This window comes from Emydura macquarii, unplaced genomic scaffold (genome assembly GCF_026122565.2).
Source record: "Emydura macquarii macquarii isolate MOO-44397 ecotype Brisbane River unplaced genomic scaffold, CSIRO-AGI_Emac_v2 contig_1253, whole genome shotgun sequence".
NCBI lineage: Eukaryota > Metazoa > Chordata > Testudines > Chelidae > Emydura > Emydura macquarii.
The window spans coordinates 23398264-23419261 of record NW_027131390.1 but is presented as its reverse complement, the minus strand read 5'-3'; the positions used below and the strand labels follow the sequence as shown (position 1 = coordinate 23419261).

Sequence of the window (20998 nt, the reverse complement as noted above, 5' to 3'; positions counted from 1 at the left end):
GTGGCATCTATATCTTCTGTTTTTGATGGTGGGAAAACAACTTTACTACCAACATAATTCATGTGACAATAATAATCCCAAAGGCCTTTGTACCAACCGGAAGAGTGAGTACTGAAAAATTTAACCCCTTGGATAACATTTCCGTGGAGCCTAAGAGATACTGGATTTACTTACCTTCAGGTACCACAAGAAGGCTACAGATTTCTGCATTCATTATCAGCTAGGATCCTTCTCTGTGGATAAGTCCTGAATTTCAGCCTATGCCTGCCTCTGGCAGATGGCCTAAAGATCTGGCTGGACAGGGCATTGCTTATTGTTTCAGAGTTGGTCCTAGTTGTCTGATGTATTTCTTTGAGTCCTTTCTGTTCCTGCTTAAATACCTTCTCTCCTAAAATGTTTTTCATCCTAAATTCTTGCCTAAATTAGTTTTTTAAAGGTATGTTAACTAGCACATGCACATTTTAAGTCTAGCATAGACAAGGCAGTGTATATACATCAGCATGTGCTAAGCCAGTCGAGTTAGAGCCTAAAGCGAGCCTAAATTTTAACTCAACCAGCCTAGCACATGTTAACAATGTAGACAATGTAGTATATACTTTCGCTTATGTTAGCTTAAGTGCTGTCACATTTTTTTATCCTAGTCTAGACAAGATCTGAGGTAGCTCATGTCAGTTTTGACATAGTTGTTGAGAGAACTAGGGGTGGCACTTATAGCCAGTTCTGGTTTACTTGTAGTCAGGTATTTGTTATGTGTACGTTCTGGGTTACCTACCACTTCTGATCTCTGCCACGCTCAGCTTTTTTAAAAATGGGCACACTCAGAAATTTGGGATTTCTTGCAGTAAAGGCTGAAGAGTTTGAATTTACTGAGGTCCATCACAGTGGGAATTTTTCTCCCAGAGCTGTACACATCAGTATCTGATTATAAAGATAAATGATTTTAAGCTAGAATCTAATCTTAAATTTTAAGGAATGTATAGTAATTTTACAAAATTATTCTTCTACTGACTTCTTCTGTATTTTACATTGTATTACAGGTGGTAGAGGAAAATGGAGTACGTAAGGTGGTGGTGTTACCCCATTCGTCTGAATTCCATCCTTCCATGCATCCCCCTTCACCACATGTGCCACATTACATGCATCCTCACCCTGCTTTGCTTCCCCATCCACCTCATCCAGTGTACTCTCCAGTTCCAGGGACAGGTGAAATACCACCACAGTTCATTCACCAGCCTCCTCCTCCACCACCACCACATGTTTATCAAGAACAAGGTAAGACTTGATAATACTGTGTTTTAGCTGACAAAGGGGTCTCTTGGTTGAAGCACCAGGATTAGGCATCAAGAAACCTGCTTTCTATTTGCCACTCTGTCACAGATTTCCTGTGTGACCTTGGCTAAGTCACTTAGGGGCTAGATCCACAAAGGGACTTAAGCACTTACAGCCCAGATTTAGACACCACTGCAGTTTACAAAACCTCCCTCAGCTGTCACCTAACCCTGTAGGTGCCTAAACTCAGCACCTACACTTTCATTGTAGAAGTTCCCTTGTTGCTCAACTTTTTGCCCCTGGGAAGGCACACTGCTGCCTCAGGCAGGCATTCAGGTGCCTTTCTCATACCCAAGTCCTAGCACAATTCTTAAACCAGGGAGAGATAATGGAGGCCTGTAGGGCCTGATCCAGTAGGTGTGCTCTGAGCACACCTAACTCCACACACAATGGCTGGGGAGAATGGAGGGAGGTTTGAGAGGTTATGGGATATTGTGCTATTAAAGCCATTCCAAATTAATTAAAATAATCAAATATTAATTGGGCCAGATATAGCGAGAGAATCACTCTGTAGTCCAGTGGTTAGGGCACTCACTTGACAAGTGGGAGATCCCTTCTCATCAGGTAGAAGGGGTAATTGAACCAGGGCCTCCCACATCCAAGGTGAATATACCCTAACCACTGGGTTAAAGGTTATTGGGCAGGGAGCTCCCCTTTTAGCCATTTTGTTTTGAGTTAGGCAGGAGCCTAAGCTGTCTAGCTCTAGTACCAGGGTTCCTGGCTGTGGTTTGTAAGGAGAGGTAGGCGCCTCCTTGCAACCCGGGCTTAGGGTGTCAACTCCATGAGAGTGCAGTGCTTAGGAAACACCACTTTTAGTCAGAATTTCTGAATGGCTAGAGCTCTTTGCCTAGCGTGTTGGCTTTTGTGAATCCTATTCTTAGATGCCTGTCTCTTTTTCCCCCTTCATGGTATAGGAAACCTAGGTACCTAACTTTAGCAGGGGGTTGGACTAGATGACCTTCTGAGATCCCTTCCAACCCTAATCTTCTATGCTTCTATGATGCAGGACTTAGTTTCTCTATTTGTACGTAGGGGAAGTATTTGCCTTAGAGGGATGTTGTACACTTAAATTCCTTAAAGTGTTCTGAAATCCTCAAATGAAAGGTGTTATGGATGTGCAGGCTCACAGAGTAAACTTAAATTTCCTTTAATTCTGTCTTTTGGTTGGATAGCAATGTAAAAACTGTACTTACATTAGAAAAATTCTAAGGTCTTATAGATTAGATGTAATACCTTTAAATCTCAGTCTTTACTACTGCAGATTCCATAATGATCCCATTTTAGAAATTGCTTCTGACTTTCTGAAAAATGTTCTGCTGATGTCGAAACTTTGTGGTTGATCTCAGCCCAAAGGTGGATTTTTGGGGAAGTTTGAGGAAATTTTCAACTTCTTTTGTCTTACGGGGAGATTTTATTCAGGTTTTTGTTTCCTAATGAAGTCCAATATGGCCTAAATTAAAAAAAAGAAGAACTTTGGCACACATGTCTGCTCCTCCAAGTTGAGAGTGTTGGGGAGTAGATATACGCCATTGAAAAGCTGCTTGTGAACATACTTCATGTACATTAAAGAGCCTAATGACATAACCTTTTGTCACATAGCAGGTTTACATAATTCTCCTTTTATGAGCAATATTAGATAAGAGGATATTTAACAAGACGATGCTATGCAAGAACACACGCTGTCATACTGCATGGGGAGCTTGATTGATGATGATAGTGGTGTCAACTTTTTTTTTTGGGGGGGGGAGCCTAAATTTTTTAAAAGCCCCTAAATCTCATTTTCCAAAGTGACTTAAAATCCTAAATCCCTTACGATCCTTAGGCAATCTTGAAAATGTTACTTCTGGTGTTTGCACTTCTATGTCATAGGAAGGAGGACTGCTCCAATCAAGAGGCATAGTTTTGGAGGTGGGGGGTATTAGGTAAAGACTAGCAAAAAGGAGAGATTTAACTGTTGGGGACATGAAGGATTAAAAACAAAGAAAATAGGAAAAGTTTAAAAAATTGTTAATGAGAGAGGATCAAAAATAGAAAAGGGATTTGGGTTCAGAACTGTATCTCATGGGCTATGGGTAAAATACAATGAGAAAGGTAAATGAGCATAATTAGCAATAGCATAAAACCAAAATAAACTAAACCTTGGGATGCCTAGCTTTACCACTATCTCTCCATTATTTAGACAACATCCATCTGTAGCGTAACATCCTAAAATATTAAGTGGATTGCCTGCAATCATGGGAAGCGCCTGCCAATCAGCAGCATGAAATTCTTATTAGTTCCACTGTTGCCCACAGGCATCTGAGTAACAGTGTGAAAATTGTCAAGACTTCAGTGTTCGTGTTCACTTGGGTGGAGTTTATCACAGCTATGAGCAGCACCATATCTGTCCACTTACAGACTGTCGGATAGCATTGCACTTTACACTTAATTCAAATTTGCAAGGTTTTTCAATGCCTGGCTGTGTTGCAGTTACATTTTTAACTTCCAGAGTGTTTCTCAATAGCCAGATAAGCAAATTGTATGGAATAATAAAACATACACATTTTGTTGTCTTTTAGAACCTCGTTCCCATGGAAGGACAAATTTTATTCAGCGAGATGAAAGGACTCTCAAAATGCAAGAACATCTGAAGAAAAGACTTAAGGACAGACAAGCTAGCGGGCATACTAATAATAAAATTAACAGCCCTCCTTCACCGCATAAAGTTCACAATTCTTCCAATACAAATGTTCAGAATGGAAATGGAAAGGTACAGCAAGTGGCAGGAGGGCTAATAAAACAAAAACAAACAGGAAAAACGAGAGCAAGCTCACCAGCAGATGCAGAGATGGGAGGTAAGTAGTAGCTGGCCACGTTTGGCATATAGGCTTTTTGATCGAAATAGCTGAAGGATCTTACAAGTCTTACTCCTGGGAGAATTCTGTGCCACTGTGCACACACACACTTCATGACCCTGCAGATTTTTTCTCCTCCCTGCAGAAAATACATTCTGCTGGGAGGGTGCTGCAATTGTACCTTTTGCCCACCAAGGGCTGCTGTGGGTCCAGAAGAGAGGGCAGCTTACTCAGCCAGCTGCGGAGAGGGAGTTAGGGAGGCAGCATTCCTCACAGCACTGTGCCTGTGGGGATGGGTGAGGAGGCAAGGGATATATGGGGGATGGACACAGCGGGGCACATGGAGGCTGCTGCGGGGTCATGCAGATGGGTTCAGAAGGGCTAATAGGGTTGGGGGAGGGGTGGACAGACTGGGGCAGGGGCCCAGGAGCTAATGGGGGACAGCATGAACCAGGGGTTGAATGGGATTGGGGCTGCAGGGACATATGGGGGTGGGGGTTCAGGGAAACAGGAAGGAGAGGTGGCTGAGTTGAGGGTGCAGAGACGCATGTAGACAGAGGAGGGGGGTGTGCAGGGACACACAGGAACGGGCAGATGTGCCTGAATTGGAGAGGCTAGGGGTCAGCCAGGGTCTGCATGGGAGAGGCTCCTCAATTTCAATCCCACTTCCACCCTCCTCCCCCAACCCAGAAGAAAACAAAACAAAAAACCTGTTGCATACTTCTCTTACTGACATCCAGCCTCCAAGTTGATTCACAGGCTCCTTCCCATCAATTACTTTCTCTCCCTCAGCTCTGTTATCCCCAACTCTTCTGTAAGCTTTTGCACTGCTTCTGAGGCATGCAGGAAATATGTTTGTATTGTAGTTTAAATGAATTATTACCCAAAGTTCTGCATTAAAATGCCTAGTAAGGAATATGTTTCTCAAAAAACACTTCCTGAATCTTTTTTATTGTCTGTATTGTTACAGACATACTTGCGACAGGTATTTTGAATAAATTAACAAAATAATTGAAACTGGTGTGATTATCATATTGTTATTTTGACAAATAAAATATGCAGAATTTTGAAATATTGTGTACAGAATTTTTAATTTTTTTGGCACAGAATTTTTATTTTTTTGGTGTGGAATTCCCCAAGGAGTAAGGTCTCTTGCAGCATGTATTTTTTTTAAAAAAATGCAAATTTCTTTGCCTCTTCAGGATTTATAAAGAAAATCAAAAAGGTTTTTAATTGTTTTGGATTTTTTTTTACCTTAGAGATATTGGGAATGTCAAGTCTGATAGTCTCTGATTTTGTTGGATTACCTTTTGGGAGAGTCTGGGAGCATATTTATTATAACCTCAGATGACTTAATTGAATTGGAAGGGTATTGAATCTTCCAGAGATATCCTTTCTCCAAAATGTCATAATCATTGAAATTCAAACTGTATTAAAACCAGTTTACGCCCTTCCGACTAAAATTCTGTTCTCTCAGTTGCTCAGCTTTCAGAGACACTGATGTGATTTCTTCTGTACTCAGTTTTACGTTTGACTTTTCAGAGTCTGACACAGAATCCAAAAAGTTGTACGATCTCCACTTAAGTATTGGTAAACCTGTAGTAAGTATCGTCTTTAAAATATTATATGTAATTCCTTTTTGTATACTTTTTATTGAGAAATAACAAATATTATAAAAAGTGTAAAAGTATTTTCTTCAATGATCTCTTGTTTGAAATGCTTTCATTCTTTTAAATGAAATGCACATCCTTTAGTGGTTGGATCTTGAGGCCAAGAATGAGGAGCTCTGTTCTCCATGTCCAGCTCTGCCACTGACTTGCTGAGACACTTGGAGCAAGTCACTTAACTTCTGTGTGCCTCAGTTTCCCAGTCTGTAAAATGGGGATAGTACCTGCCTTTGAGGTTATTTAATGTTCGTAAATGTTTGAGATCCTGTGATGAAAGTCTCTCTGAGTCTGATGTAATCTGTCCACTGACTGACTGGGTTTTGGACCGAGCTCAGTTGAGTGCAAAGTATTTAAGAATAGAGGTACTTACAAAAAGTAGTGCGTCATTGTCTGTTTTATTTAAAATCAAATTGGAGCATAGATTCGAGTACTGTATTTTCAAACAATTTGGGACCTTGGAATCTTATGGTGATATTTAAATACATTATAAGCTAAAATTGCAATCAGTTACATTCCTTTTGTGTATCAATTGTACAGAATGTAAGCTGCATTCTTTTGCTCCAGCTTTCCTGTCATTCGTTGTGGTAATGTTGCTACACTGCTGCTACTAATATCCTGTGGGTTTAGTGCCAGAAAAAGCTAGGCATGCTTTATTTTGGAGGAAATTTGGAGTGCTGTGAAGAACTAAAACCAAATGGCAAAAAAGCTTTTTAGTACTTGGACCAAATATTTTAGACTTGGGCAGCTAAAATCTGTACTGACAAATCTAAACAAGTGACCAAAAATTTTCAGAGGTGCTGTAGTCAGTAGGAGCTGTGGGCACTCAGCTGGAAAACTGAGCCATTTGCTTGTGCCTAGACACACGTCTGGCTACCTGATTTTAGGTCCCAGATCTGAAAACTTTGGCCTAAGTACTTAATCCAAACACTGCAAGTGTAATAGAAACTTCACTTCACATCCCAAGACCATTTAAATATGCCTGTCTGTTTATATAGTGCCCTTCATATGAGCACTATACTGAGTAATAGTAAAATCCTGACTTAAAAAAATACTCAGCACTTCCACTACTTAAAAGTAAAGAATTCCTCCAGTGAGAAATGTAGTGGGCAAATGAACAAGTACCATGTTAATGACTAATATACCTTTTATTATAGCAAGCAAACCTATTTGCATTATTTATGATTTTAAAAGGTTTCTGATATACAAGCAAGATCAGCTGTTCTGTCCTGGAATCTCCCATTTAGCTCACAGAATGGAGAAAGTTCCAGTCTCACTCCAGCAACATTTATATTTGAAGTAGCAGTATCCAACAGCGGTAAAAATGGAAAATTTAAACCGGTGTATATGTAAGTCTAGTTTCTTAATTTAAGCACAATATATATGTTCAAATACACTGACATAGATCAGCAATGGTTTTATCAGGAGACGTATGTTGTCTTACAGACCTACTTTCTTCACATGCAAATAATTTTTAGTAGTATCAGTAGGCATTATGTACAAAGGAGCTAATGGACACTTTGAAACTAAATGTACAGTATATGGTTTTACTTTGCAATAATCCTTTGTTTTGAAGTACATGGGAAAACTATCACTTTTTGTCCCCACAGAGGAGAAGAAACAACAGTTACCCTTCCTGAACTCAGACCAGCAACGGATTACCATGTCAGGTATGTACTGGGAACTTCCCTAACAGGACTGGAATACCCAATAGTCTTATACATGAGAATTATTAAATGATTTCTCCCTTCTTGAGATGGACGTGATTATGAACTATTTACCAAGGTTCTATGTAAAATATAATTGTGTCCATGCACTGTTGTTGCCACTTGTGTCCAAATATTGTCTTATGTGCAGTGCCTAAATTGACAAATATCCTGCCTTCTGCTTGTTAACATTTTTGCCTGCCCTCGTCCCTCTGCCTGTCTCCTCTGATTTCAACACAAAAGGAGGAGCGAAGTAAATTTCCTGTGCTTACTTCTGTGTTACTGCTCTTAAGGGTAGAGCAGGAATCAGCAAGAGGGAGATTCTTCTAAACTAAGGACAGCAGCAAAGAAAAGAATAATCATCAGCCCTCCTGGACCTTGTTCACATGTCTAGCTCAGAGACTCTTTCTGTTCCCCCTAATCTGTGTTGAGGGAAGGGGAGACTTCCAAACTGCTCACCAGTGAACCTGAGTAGCACTAGAGGAGGGGAAACTGAAGCTAGTTGGAGTAGTGGCGGAGTAGACCCTTCAGTGGCTGAAGAGACAATAGAGTATTTGTGGAGAAAAGGAGAGGCTTGCAAGAATCAGCAGCTGCCATCCAGAGTTTTCAAGGCCCATCAGAGCAAACAAATCCTTGCCCTTCCAGTGCTTACATATGCAGGAAAGGAGACTGGCTGGAGTAGTGAATTTGTGGGCATCCAGAAGCAGAAGGAAGCTCCAATATAAAGCCCTGCACAGGACCAGGATCCCACAAGACCAGGATCCCACAGGTTCCGCAGGACCCACTGCCATAATAGCAGAAGCGGGACTAAAAATAGTCCTGCACAGGGCTCTATTCCAGTATTTGTTGGTTACAGGAGGAGCCAACTCTTAAATCCTAGTGCAAGAGAAATTCCACTCCTATTCTGCAACTTATGTTTCTCTGCGTGCTATGTAATTCAATGCAGTCTTGCTATATAGTTTAGGTCTAATGTGCTGCATAGGTCATGGGGGCCAACTCCAATCTAAGCTATATGAAACATGCATACAGTGTGGCAGATGAGTAGGTATGGTGGGAAGCCTAAGGTGGTTGTCTAGATGGTCTTGATTCTGTATTTACTTAATTTCTCGTCTTGTTCAATATAGCATTATCTTGGAAATCTTTGTCTTTCTGATTTTTTGAAGAGCTATAGTATTCTTGAATGATTTCTTTTGTGGTTCTAAATATAGTGGTTAATTAACCTCAGTTTAAATTAGTAGTTTGTATAGGTGTTTATAATATGAATTTAGCTGGAAGATTTGTACCGGAATAATTTGAAAGTTTCATTTAACCTATTCATTTTCTATATGCTGTAGTCTCAATTTCTCCTAGCATACTTGAATATAAAGTAATCCCCTTCTATTATCTCATCTATCTGGTAACATTCTTTAATATAGTTTTGATCATGAATCCCCATATTTATTTCATTGTTTACTTTGTCACAGAGGTGGTATCCTGGCAGTCTGTCAACTGGGCATACCTTAAATATGCTGCTTGAAAAGGGAATTCATTTGAAAATTGGTTAGCATGAAGTTGTTTACTTTTCTCAAGGGTCTATAACAACCTATTTAAAATGAACTTTTGCTTCTAGCTTGAAGATGAAGCTTGTTAATGCTAAGCTCCAGAAATGCTGAATTATTTCATTCAGAGGAACGTCAGCAGTTAGAATTGATTCTACAGTCATTTTCATATTTAAAAATGTAAATGTAGAACTCAGGAAAGGTGCCAGATTGACAGCCCTCAAGACCGAGCTTCTCCCTACTCCCAAAATGGTTAAATCCAAAGGAACTTCATTGTGAGCCTCTCCATGCTGCTCCTCCAATATGACTTTATCTCCCTGACACTGCCAACAAGAGTGGCATTTGTGATAGTGATTTTTGAGAAATGGATACCAGTTTTCTAGGAACTGAAATAGTATATACTCCCTTCATTAGGCCTCTCTCAGACAATTACAGAACTATCAGTGTGAGCTCTACTTGAATCTGTGGAAGAAAGACTCTGTATTACATTTCTAATACAATAAGCCATCTGCTCTTTTCTCTGCCCTCTGCCTCTGATTAAGTGCGTTTCTCAAACTGGTGCTCCATGTTATAAATTTTAGGATGTTCATGTGATGATATTCATGGGACACTTCATTAATTGTCCTTTGTCATTCAGAGTTTCAGCAACAAGCAGTTCCATAAAAGAATCTGTTTCTGAATTGGTGAGTTTTACTACAGAAAGTTGTGAACCAGACGCTCCAGCTGCACCTAAATTAATCAACAGAACAAAAAACAGCTTGAGTTTACATTGGAAGGTAAGTAACTTGGCATGTTCATATACAGGATGTTTAAATTCTTAACAAAGAAAACGTACTATTTCTTTTTTAAAGTTGGATTTGAAATTGCTCAGTGAAGATTATTACTCTACAATATAGCTGAAGTCATATTACTTCTCCATCTCCAGGTCATGGTCTTTTCTTCTGTTACTTACTCAACATCCTTTGTATGCCATTATATGTGAGCTGGTAGCATGCTTCTGTCAGTATAAAATATGTATTTTTGCACTGACAAGACATGTATGTGACCTAGAATATTTGGAAAAATTCTCTTCTAAAATGATTGAAAGTGAGAGAGGGGAGCATCAACACCTCTAATGCTTAGGGTTCTGGATGGTAAATTAAATAGCATAGAATCTCAAAAATAAGAACTCTGAAGCTGAATTCTATTATTTTAGCTTGTTTTACGCAATGTGGTTCCCTTTGAGTAATCTGAAAGCTAACTCTTGAATATACCATGCAATGTATTCTGTATTGAATTATTACAATACATTGTGTGTTTGTTAGGCTGTTGAGTTTTGTAAGGATATTCCTGTGCATGTATTTGACTGAAAAATGTCTTTGCAGTTACATATGGCTCTCTGATATAGATTCACTCTCAATAAATATACATTGTCAACCTGATTTTCCAAAATACATACAAGTAGGTGCCTAACTCACTTTCAGTTATACATGCTATCATAGCATGAGCAAATGCCCAGTTTGTGAGTACAATTGTGATAACTTGTGTGTAAAGTAGGCAAGTGAAAATCCGAAATCAGTGTCACAACCCTAGATGAGTTGCCTCTCCTAGATGCTCCAAGCTATTATATAAGACCCAAACAGAATCAAGTCCCACATGCTCTTGGCTTGCTAGAGCTGGGCAGAGTTGAGGCACTGTCTCTCTGACTCTGGGCCTCTAGACACACACTCCACGTTCAGACCCAAGGTCAGACCCTTCTGTTCGCATTGAGGACTGCAGACCAATTGCATTAGGACCTATGCTCTCCAAAGCTTCCCCAGTAGCTGCTGTGTAGTTCCAGTGTACAACTAAAGCTATGGACCCTCTGGCTTACTGTTACCGTCTTTGGGAACTACATGATAATGTAACAAAATAACACAGACTGCAAAAGAATTTCTAAACCAACACATACAAGATACACAGATCTATAGAAAAATAACAAACACTTGCATGCAAGACCCTGTCTCCGTTTACTCACCCTTCTGAAAGTCCTTTTGGTCTAAGGCCTGGTCTACACTAGAGTGTGACTTTTGTCGACAAAATACTCCTGGTGTACACACTGCAATGACCCTTTTGTCAACAAAACTGTCCTGTTTTGTTGACAAAATAAAACCACCTAGATGAGAGGCGGAGAGCCTTTCAGCAGCGCTTTTGTGAAAAAGCACGTGTGTGGACACTGCACTTAGATTATATCGCTGCAAATAGCCTCCTGATTATCCCAGCATGCCATCGCAAGTGCCGCTCTGGTAAGCAGTTTGATGTCGGCAGCCGTCCATCTCCGCACCCCCCCTTTCAAAGCCCCAGGAAGTTTTCAGGGTAACTCACCATGGCGAGTCACTCCACGTGCAGCAAACGGCAGTCTTATCCTGCCTGCCCTAAAGTACAGGGGAGGGGTGTAACTCCTGATGTGCTGTGCAGAGCCAGGGAGGGAGGTGTGGGGGCTGTATCCCTTTCTCCGCCCCCTCCAGTGTACCAGACTGTCTCTGCTGAGGGAGGTGGGGAACGGGGGACACCAGCTATGAGCTGTCTGTGTAGCTGCTGCTGTCTGAACTTAGAGACAGGACAAGTGCAGATACACTCACTGTCCCCCAACATGCACTGTCTCTCTCTCTCTCTCTCTCCCTCCCTCCCTCTCCCTCCTTCCCCCCTGCTTCTGTGGGCTTCTGTGTTTGTGTTCAGCATTGTCAGCTTGGCTGACAGGGCAGTTTAAAAGCAGCTGTCAAACTATTAGGATGCCCATGGAATGATGGGATTCAGAAACCTTCATCATGTGACACTGTGCCTGTCCTGTGAGGCATTGCAAACCCTTCCCAAGCACCCTGCCTGCAGTTGCCCAGTGGGATAGCTGCCCCCAGTGCGCTGCTCACTTTGTTGACAAAAGAGCTGATAGTGTGAATACACTCCACTGACAGAAGACACACAACAGCGATTTCATTGCAGCAGTGGCTGTATGCTGGCAAAACTTTTGTCGACAAAACTTTCTAGTGTAGACAATGCCTTAGTGCTTTCCAGGGAGTTAGGGATTCTTCTGCCCCTCTCCTCCTCCTGCCCAGTCTTATCTTCTGGTTTTGATCTCTCTGATTGAGCATGCACAAAAGTCCTCCTGCTTATAAGCACAGTTTTGGTCATGAGTCCCAGCATAGGACCTCATGCCCAGCCCTTGCTACATTCATATACACAGCCCCTTTAACTCAGGGGGAGTGGTAAAGTGATGGGAATCATTAGCAGATTAGTAGTCCTTCCAGGGAGACTCCATTGTCCTGCTAGTGTACATTTCATCTAGTCATGATGGTCCTTAATATCTGTCACATTCATTGGCAGACACCCAAATGCCCATCCCCCTCTCCTTAACGCAAAAGGTATAATACAAGTAGATAGTGCAAGACAACCAAGGGGATATAAACATAGAGTTCATAAATTAAAGTGGAATTCATAAATTCAGATGGACATATTCCCGAACTGTCGCAATCAGGTCTGAAATGATCACTGAAAGTGTGCTTAAATATAAGTTGTATCAGGAGGGAAAGATGGGGTATAGTGTGGACTGTACATTTAAAATGAGTTTACATTCTTCTTACTTAGGTATGTTTAACTAACAGAATTGTAAACTCTGTTAAAATCTTTCAGTTCAACATCCAAGTGTCTGTGTAAACTAAAATTCCACTTTTAAACGTTTGATTTTAACTTTTTTTTGTTTTTCTTTATTGCAGTCTTCAAATGACAATGGTTCCAAAATAACTAACTTCCTTTTAGAATGGGATGAGGTAAGCCCTTTATTTTTATGATTAAAAAGTTGTTTGCAAGTATGAATGCTTTGCAGATATGAGTGAATATGCTTAAATAGATCAACACTTTTTTTGTGGCTAGCCAACTTTAAACAAACAAACAACTTGGACTGGATCTATAGTACTACAGCTATTTCAAACAGATTCCTCTGAGAATACAGTGTTAAGTTGTAAATGGTCTGATTTATTTGATTTTTGCCATTTTAAGTAATTTTCATATTATATCCATTATTAGAGGACAGAGTATGATGGGTCCATTTTATTAAGACCGTCACAAACGTCATTGAAACTTTTTGAAGTTCTTACAAAAAATGTGTTCTGTAGTGACTGGACAAATTTCAAAGGATTAGCATCTTAGTTTGCATTGGTATCCAAGAGAGTCTGGATGCTCATTGCTACCTTAATTAAGTCTCAGATTTTTGAGTAGCCCATCTTGTGATCTTTTGTTATTTCCCTGTGCATTCCAAACCCTTTCACCAGTAGGCCTTGGTCTTTCTAGTTCCAATGACCTTCCTCCACGCCAGTAATTCTGCATGTTGTAGTCCATCTCTCCCCACCCACACCCAGTAGTGGCAGATCCCTGTTTGGTTGGTATCTGGCATTGGAAATGTCAGGTCACTGGCCTTCTGAATTGAAAAGTGGTTCAATATTAAAAATAAAGTTTGGATAAGATCACAACCTGTTCAAATGGGATAACAACCTCCTCACAAGTAATATTTTTAGGTTCAATGCTTTTATTAAAATTTTGAATTAGTGGAGTAATAGAGAAAGGTGGAGAAGGGAGGAGGTTAAATTGAACCTTAAAAATAATCCCTATGTAAAAGTTACTTAAGTGGCTTGTCTATCTTTATTTTATTTGTTTAAAGGGAAAGAATGGAACCTTCAAAGAATGCTACTATGGAAATCTAAAGCAATACAAACTAACCAAACTCTTTCCTTCTACAAAATACTTGTTCAGATTAGCTTCTAAAAATGACATCGGAATGAGGTAAAATGTGTTATATAGTTGTCATTTTAATTTCTCAACAGCTCAATCTTATGTTACTAACCTTTAAATTAACTTTTCAGTGGGTTTAGTGAGACAGTGATATATTATACAGCAGGAATCGTCCCTTCACCACCACTGCCCCCTCAGTTAACTCAAGCAGGAGTAACATGGTTATCGTTAAAATGGAGCCCACCTAATGGCGTGTCTTCAGATGACTCTCTGACTTACACTTTAGATATGGAAGAAGAAGACTCTGTAAGTTTGGGTTTTCTTAATGTTTTGAAAAGTCTGATGAGTAGTCTGCAATTTTAAGTGTAAATGTAACTCGTTGAGATTATCCCAACTGTAATAATATGGAACAGTGCACTACAATTAACAGTTGATAAACACTGTATAATTAATAAAACAACCTTTTTAAAGTGGAAATGCTAAAGAATGTAAAGGCCTTTGCTATCTAATGATAAAAAAATTCAAGCCCAATTGTTGAAGTCATCATACTCTTCTGCTTATGAAGTAATTCACTTTATTAGAGACTCTTTATATAGTATAGAACCATATAGATTTGGTTAGAAGTGTCCCAGGGGATTTCAAGTAGTTTAATACTTAAGAAATTTTAGAAGAGCAATTGTTGCTCTTATTGTTTTACCAAGAGAGTTGTTTGTGACTATGCCTGTTCTTAATTTCTGTGCTTTACAGGGTTATGGTTTTCAGCCGAAATATAACGGAGATGAACTTTCATGCACTTTAAAAAATCTTAGGAGGAGTACTTCTTATAAGTTTAGGGTATGTTCTAAAGTACCTATTTGATTTCCTTTTTTTCCAGACCAATATTGTATTTCTGGGGTTATTTGCTATTCGCACTTGGGAAACAACATATAATAGCAGACGAACCTAGCAGTAGTAATTTTTCAGTAAGATTAGATTTTAATTTTATTATGGTATCAGAGAAATGTTTTTAAAATAATTGCCTTTCTCTTTGATCTTTGTTTGCCTGATATTGTCCATGGTAATCAATCAATATGTTATATTTTGTTCATTCTTAAAACAGCTCTCTGCCTGCAACAGTGAAGGAAAAAGTAACCCTAGTGAAGTAGTAGAATATAGTACAATTCCTGATAAACCTGGACCACCAAGTAAACCAACTGTAAAGGGAAAGCTCCATTCACACGATGTAAAAGTTACATGGGGTAAGTGAACTTGTGTTCATTTTGTCTTCCCCTGCTCCTCAAAATAGAAATGAGCCTATAAGGTATCAGTAAAACAAATATAAAACAGCATCGATAATTGGTCTAAAAATAGACTATAGTCTGTCTCCACATAGTTGTTTTTTCTTCAGAGAAACATTTAGGTTTGTATTTTTAAAAGATTACATTTAGTCTTTCTCCTAATCCCATATCTTTTCAAGATGCATTAATGACCAGTTATTACTTCAGAATATATTTACCAACTCAGATTATTTGTTTACCCTACTCTTAACTTTGATTATGGCTTCCCAGAAAAGTTGTAATTTACACATTAAATCTTAGTCTTCATGTAATATATAAGTAGCAAAAATATTTATTTCCTTTCAAAAAAGAGTACCAGAACTTCAACAGCTGGCCTAATATCTCCTCGTACTCTTACTGTGGAGCCCAACCCACTCTACTGCTGTCTTAAAATATGTATAATATTTCCTAAAACCAGATTCTTATAGAAAGGAGGCTTATGCATATATTTCATACCCTTTCTGAGCATGAAGCTCTGATATTTCATCTTTTATTGCAGTACTATCCCAATTCCAGTTTAACTTCCCATAGGAGTATATTCCACAATGAAAAATACTGTTCTGAACAGTTGATTACAAGATGATACACAAACATCAATGTTTTTTCTAAACTTCCAAAATACACTATAATTAAAATGTGGCTTTCTTTCAGATCCACCAAAAGATAACGGAGGATCAGACATTTCTAAGTATTTTCTAGAAATTTCAGAAACTTTAATTGGTAAGCAATCATTGTAAAGGCCTAATTCAAATCATTATTCACTTCTGTTTGCATATAAGTATGTATTATCATTACTGTAGCTATTAGAATGTTCATTTTGTTGTAGATGGGAGTATTAGGTAATTATGGTGCATGCTGTCTATATGCATAATGGAACCAATCCATGATTCACTTTTCATTCTGTGATTTGTGTGCCTTAAATTAATGTATATGGGAACAAGGTTCAGTATGTTAATGTAACAAAACTTTCCCTATGGATTGTAAATTGATATTCTTTCCTTCTCCCACAGGAACTAAATGGAAAATAGTATATAGTGGTTCCGTGAGAGAACATGTGTGTGATCATCTCAAGCCTGGTACTTCATACAGACTGAGAGTTTCCTGCATCAGTAAAGGAGGTGAAAGCCCGGTGAGCCAAGATGTCACTTGAAAAGAACAAACACATTAGGCCTTTTAAGTAGTTTTATTTCTCCTTTAGTAAAAGAAAGTTCTTCTTTGAGTAGTGTCCCTGTGGGTGCTCCACTCTAGATGTTGGCGCATCCTAGCATCTTTGATCAGAGATTTTGTCAGCAGTGCCGTCCCTGTCTCGCAGCAACCCAACCTCCTCAGTTCCTTCTCAACAGTCCACGGTTCAAGACAGAGCCCTCAGCAGCTCTTCGCAGCCCATTTGAGAAATCTTCAATCTGTTTTTTTCCCGTACAGTTAGTCAGTTTACCTGTAGTTCAGACTAGTTTACCTCTATCCTTCCCTGTCCAAAACAAAAACAAACAAAAAAAATGTTTTTCCCCCTTAGACTTACCCCTTAGTGAATAGAAATATCATGCCGGGCTCTCCCAGCTTCAAACACTGTGCCTCATGCAGGGACACTTCAGATCGGCACTCAGAGTGCATCAGATGCCTAGGTGAAGGGCATATCACCCTGAAATGTGTCCACTGTAAAAACTTGAAATCTAGAGCCAGGTATGACAGGGACCTCCTCCTGAAGCTAATACTTATGGAGAGGTCTCTTGAGCCCTGCCTCAGACCCTGAACAGGGTAACACCTCCTCATAGGGTAAAACTAGAAAGAGGCACTGTACTCCACCGGCAACAGAGCAGACCAAGAGAAGGAGGTCACTAGGAATGAACAAAGGATTTGGTACCAAAGAAGTTCTAGGCTCCTCTGGTACACTGACCTTCACAACAATGAAAGACTCTCACCACTCCACTAAAGAGCTGAGAGATAAAACAACCTTGATCTGAGACGGCACCGTCAAAAGTAACAGTCCGCAAAATGGCGGTAACCACCACAATATTGACACCAACACAGACATCGGTGCCGACAAGTGGCATGGCACCAGCACACAGAGCCGACGGCATCGGCAGCAGTTATGCCTGTGGCACCTACAGCACCGAGAACATCCACAGGGCCAACCACATCAACAGATATGTCCACACCAAAAAAGGCTACGGCGCCGACTTCGTCACAGACCTTAACGTCGGAGCCGACAGTGCCAGCCCCACAAAAGCATGCTGAAAGGTGCAGGCACCATGAGAAGGAGAAAGAATTCTTAACATCTTCCCCACTATCACTACTATATGGGACTGACACACCTCCCCAATGCAGTTCAGTCAGGAGGAGCCCATTTCTCCCATCTCCTTCTCCAGTGATGAGGAGTATGCAAGTGAACAGGCTACTTCCCCCTCCGTCCCGCAACAACCATCACCTGGGGGCATCCAGTTTAACACTGTCCACATTCTAGACGTTCATCATATCCATGGTTTGGACCTCCATGGTTTACTCCACCAGTCCCATATCACATGCACTGGCTTGGATGGGACACCTTTCTACTTATTTGACATTGCACAGTAAGCCATCAACCTCCCAGAGATACAGGGAAAGGTCACCTAACAGACCTACTCTCACAGGACCCGAAAAAACTGGTCTTGTAGAGGAACAGGATGAGAGTGCAGAGCAAGAAATAACTCCACCTGCACACAACTCATCCTCTTCACCCAATGAGGCCATAGTTCCCCCACCTCCGACGACTGCAGACAATTTTAAGCAGTTCCTGGAATTGTTTAAGAGGATGGCTTACAGCTTGGAGATTCCCCTTCAGGAGGTTGCAGTTCACAACATAAATTACTGAGAATACTGCAGACATCAGCTTCTAAAATTGCCCTTCTGATTGGTGATGCTCTTATGGAGCCAGCAAATAATATCTGGCAAATGCCTGCCACCATTCCTCCTACTTGTAAAAGGGCTGATAAAAAGTATTATGTTCCTGCTAAAGATACCGAGTTCCTCTTCACCAGCCCAGATCCTAACTCACTAGTCATGGAAGGTGCTAACCAGAGAAACAAACAACAAGATCACAGATCAATAAAACACGTCAAAGACAAAAGACTGGATTTACTTGGCCGGAAAGTCTACACGTCAGCTACCCTACAATTAAGAGTAGCAAATTATGCTGCATTATTGTCAAATTATGATCACGACAATTACACAAAGATGTCTGAATTTATTGAATACATCTCTGAGGACAGAAAACAATTTCAGTCTCTGATAAAAGGACAATTGGTTGCAAGAACCATGTTGCAGACTTCCCTCAACGTTGCAGACACTGCAGCCAGAACATGCCATCGTCATGCATAGGGGGCATCATGGCTTCACTCTGCAGCCCCTCCAAAACAACTACAGGCAATGATCGAGATCTTCCCTTTGACAAGGTGAAGCTCTTCGCAGATAACACCGATGAAGTAATGCATACTATGAAAGATTCTAGGGCTACGCTCCGCACACTTGGAATTTACACACCTCCAACGAGAAAGAGAACCTTTAGGTACCAGCCATATAACCACAGGTACCAACATTACTCACAAAACAGACGATATGAGCAACCATGCTCCTGACAAAGACCCCTGCGACACTGACAGACAAACCAACAGCCATCAACATCTCAGGCTGCCCCTCCAAAACAACAATTTTGAAGTCTAGGTCGAGGTTCTGTACAACCACCCCCGCCTGCCACAGCCAGAGCCCATAACATCCACCATCTTGTTCAAACATCGTCTACTCCCCTTTTACCAACAGTGGGCAAGCATAACAGACACGTGTACTAGAAATCATTTGATCTGGGTATACTACCCCTTTACCTCCATACCTACAATCCAACCCCTTCCCCGTCCCTCTTCAGGGACCCATCTCATGAGCACCTGTTGCAACAGGAGGTCGAACATTTACTCCAAATAGGTGCCATAGAGCATGTCCCCTCCCAACACAAAGGCAGAGGCTTCTATTCCCATTACTTCCTCACCCAAAAGAAGACGAGAGGTTGGAGACCCATTTTGGACTTGAGAAAACTGAACATATTTATAAGGGTACAAAAATTCAGGATGGTCACTCTGGCTACCATATTACCAGCACTAGAACAGGGGGACTGGTTTGCAGCCCTTGACTTGACCTTCAGGATGCATATTTCCACATTACTATTCACCCAGCCCCCAGAAGTTTCCTAAGATTCAGACTAGGCAACAACCATTATCAATACACGGCATTACCATTTGGCCTTTGTACTCCCTCAGGGGTCTTCTCCAAGATACTTGCCATCGTAGCAGCCCACCTTTGCAGACTAGGGATCACCATATTCCCCTATCTGGACGATTGCCTGATAAGGGCACGCACATACATGGGGGCGGTTCAAGCAATTCAGATGACATGGTCATTATTTCATACACTAGGGCTGATGATAAATGACAAAAAATCCATCCTACAGCCTGTACAATAACTAGAGTTTATAGGCACGCACCTGGATTCTCTCGCTGCCAGGGCGTTCCTACCAAGAATCAGATTCGAGACCATCGTGAATCTGGCATCTGTAATAGAAAATAGTCCAACCTTAACCATCATATGCTGGGTCATATGGCAGCCACCATCTTTGTAGTACAACATGCACGATTGCACATGCGAGCCCTCCAAATGTGGCTCACGGCAGTTTACAAACCACACAGGCAAAACTGTGGTAATGCCAAAAAAGATCAAACAATCATTAAAATGGTGGACAGAGCCCAATAACCTTCACACAGGAATTCCGTTCATACGGGAAACCCCTCTGTCATGATCCCTATGGATGCATCCCTAATTGGATCAACGCACTTACAAGAACACACCGTTCAAGGAAAGTGGTCAATACAGGAACGAAATTGCATATAAATCTACTATAGTTACGTGCTGTCTGCAATGCCTGTCTACATTACCTCTGATAGCAAGAAAAACTGTAAAGCTAATGACAGACAACATTGCATGTATGTTCTACATCAATCAGCAAGGAGGGGCAAGATCCAACTCCCTATGCTCAGAAGCAATAAGGCTATGGAATTGGTGCATATGCCCCAACATCCACATTTCAGCGGCATACTTACCCGGTATTCAGAACACCACCACAGACAATCTGAGCAGACAATTTGGCAACAATCACGAGTGGGAATTACACAACAAGTCCTGGAAAACATATTTCAACCATGGGGGTTATCTCTCAATCGATCTATTTGCAACAACAATGAACTTCAAGTGCCATTACTCCTGTTCAAGAATGGGTCTGGGCAGAGGCTCGATGGGAGACGCATTCCTTATCAAATGGAATACAGGTCTCTTTTATGCATTCCCACCCATCCCCATGATATCCAAAACCGTACACAAAATATGCAAAGACAAAGCAAAGGTGATAATGATAGCACCAGCATGGCCCAGACAAACGTGGTTTACCTACCTGATATAAATGTCGACTCACACACCAATCTCTCTCCCGCTATTTGAAGATCTGTCCCAAGACAAGGGACACATCATCCATCCACATCTGAAGAAATTACATCTCACAGCATGGCTCCTAACTGGTTCCGACAAACTGAATTACAATGTTCGCAACCAGTAAGGCATATTTTACTGAATAGCAGAAAAAAGGAAAACTTACCTTCAAAAATGGCGTAGATTTTCCTTATAGTGTCAACAGAGGCAGATCAATGCAGTAGTAGCGCCAATCCCCATTATATTGGACTATCTCCTGGAAATAAAGAAAGCAGGATTATCAATTAACTCAAAGTACACCTAGCTGCTATTATCACCTTCCATGATCTCATAGATGATATCACAATCTTTGCACACCCAATTGTGAAA

General features: G+C 40.6%; 1 protein-coding gene across 1 annotated transcript in view; it reads left to right on the top strand.

Annotated features, from left to right (window-relative positions):
- The window catches only part of LOC137153219 (fibronectin type-III domain-containing protein 3A-like), a 56897-nt gene that overhangs the window by 17288 nt on the left and 18611 nt on the right, over positions 1–20998 (top strand). The window contains exons 4-16 of the mRNA XM_067548355.1: positions 1038–1272; positions 3888–4163; positions 5706–5764; positions 7022–7176; positions 7438–7497; positions 9709–9847; positions 12800–12853; positions 13741–13862; positions 13943–14117; positions 14559–14645; positions 14911–15049; positions 15779–15847; positions 16138–16256. Of these exons, the coding sequence (XP_067404456.1) occupies positions 1038–1272; positions 3888–4163; positions 5706–5764; positions 7022–7176; positions 7438–7497; positions 9709–9847; positions 12800–12853; positions 13741–13862; positions 13943–14117; positions 14559–14645; positions 14911–15049; positions 15779–15847; positions 16138–16256 (1689 nt within the window). The remainder of the gene's footprint in view (positions 1–1037; positions 1273–3887; positions 4164–5705; positions 5765–7021; positions 7177–7437; positions 7498–9708; positions 9848–12799; positions 12854–13740; positions 13863–13942; positions 14118–14558; positions 14646–14910; positions 15050–15778; positions 15848–16137; positions 16257–20998) is intronic.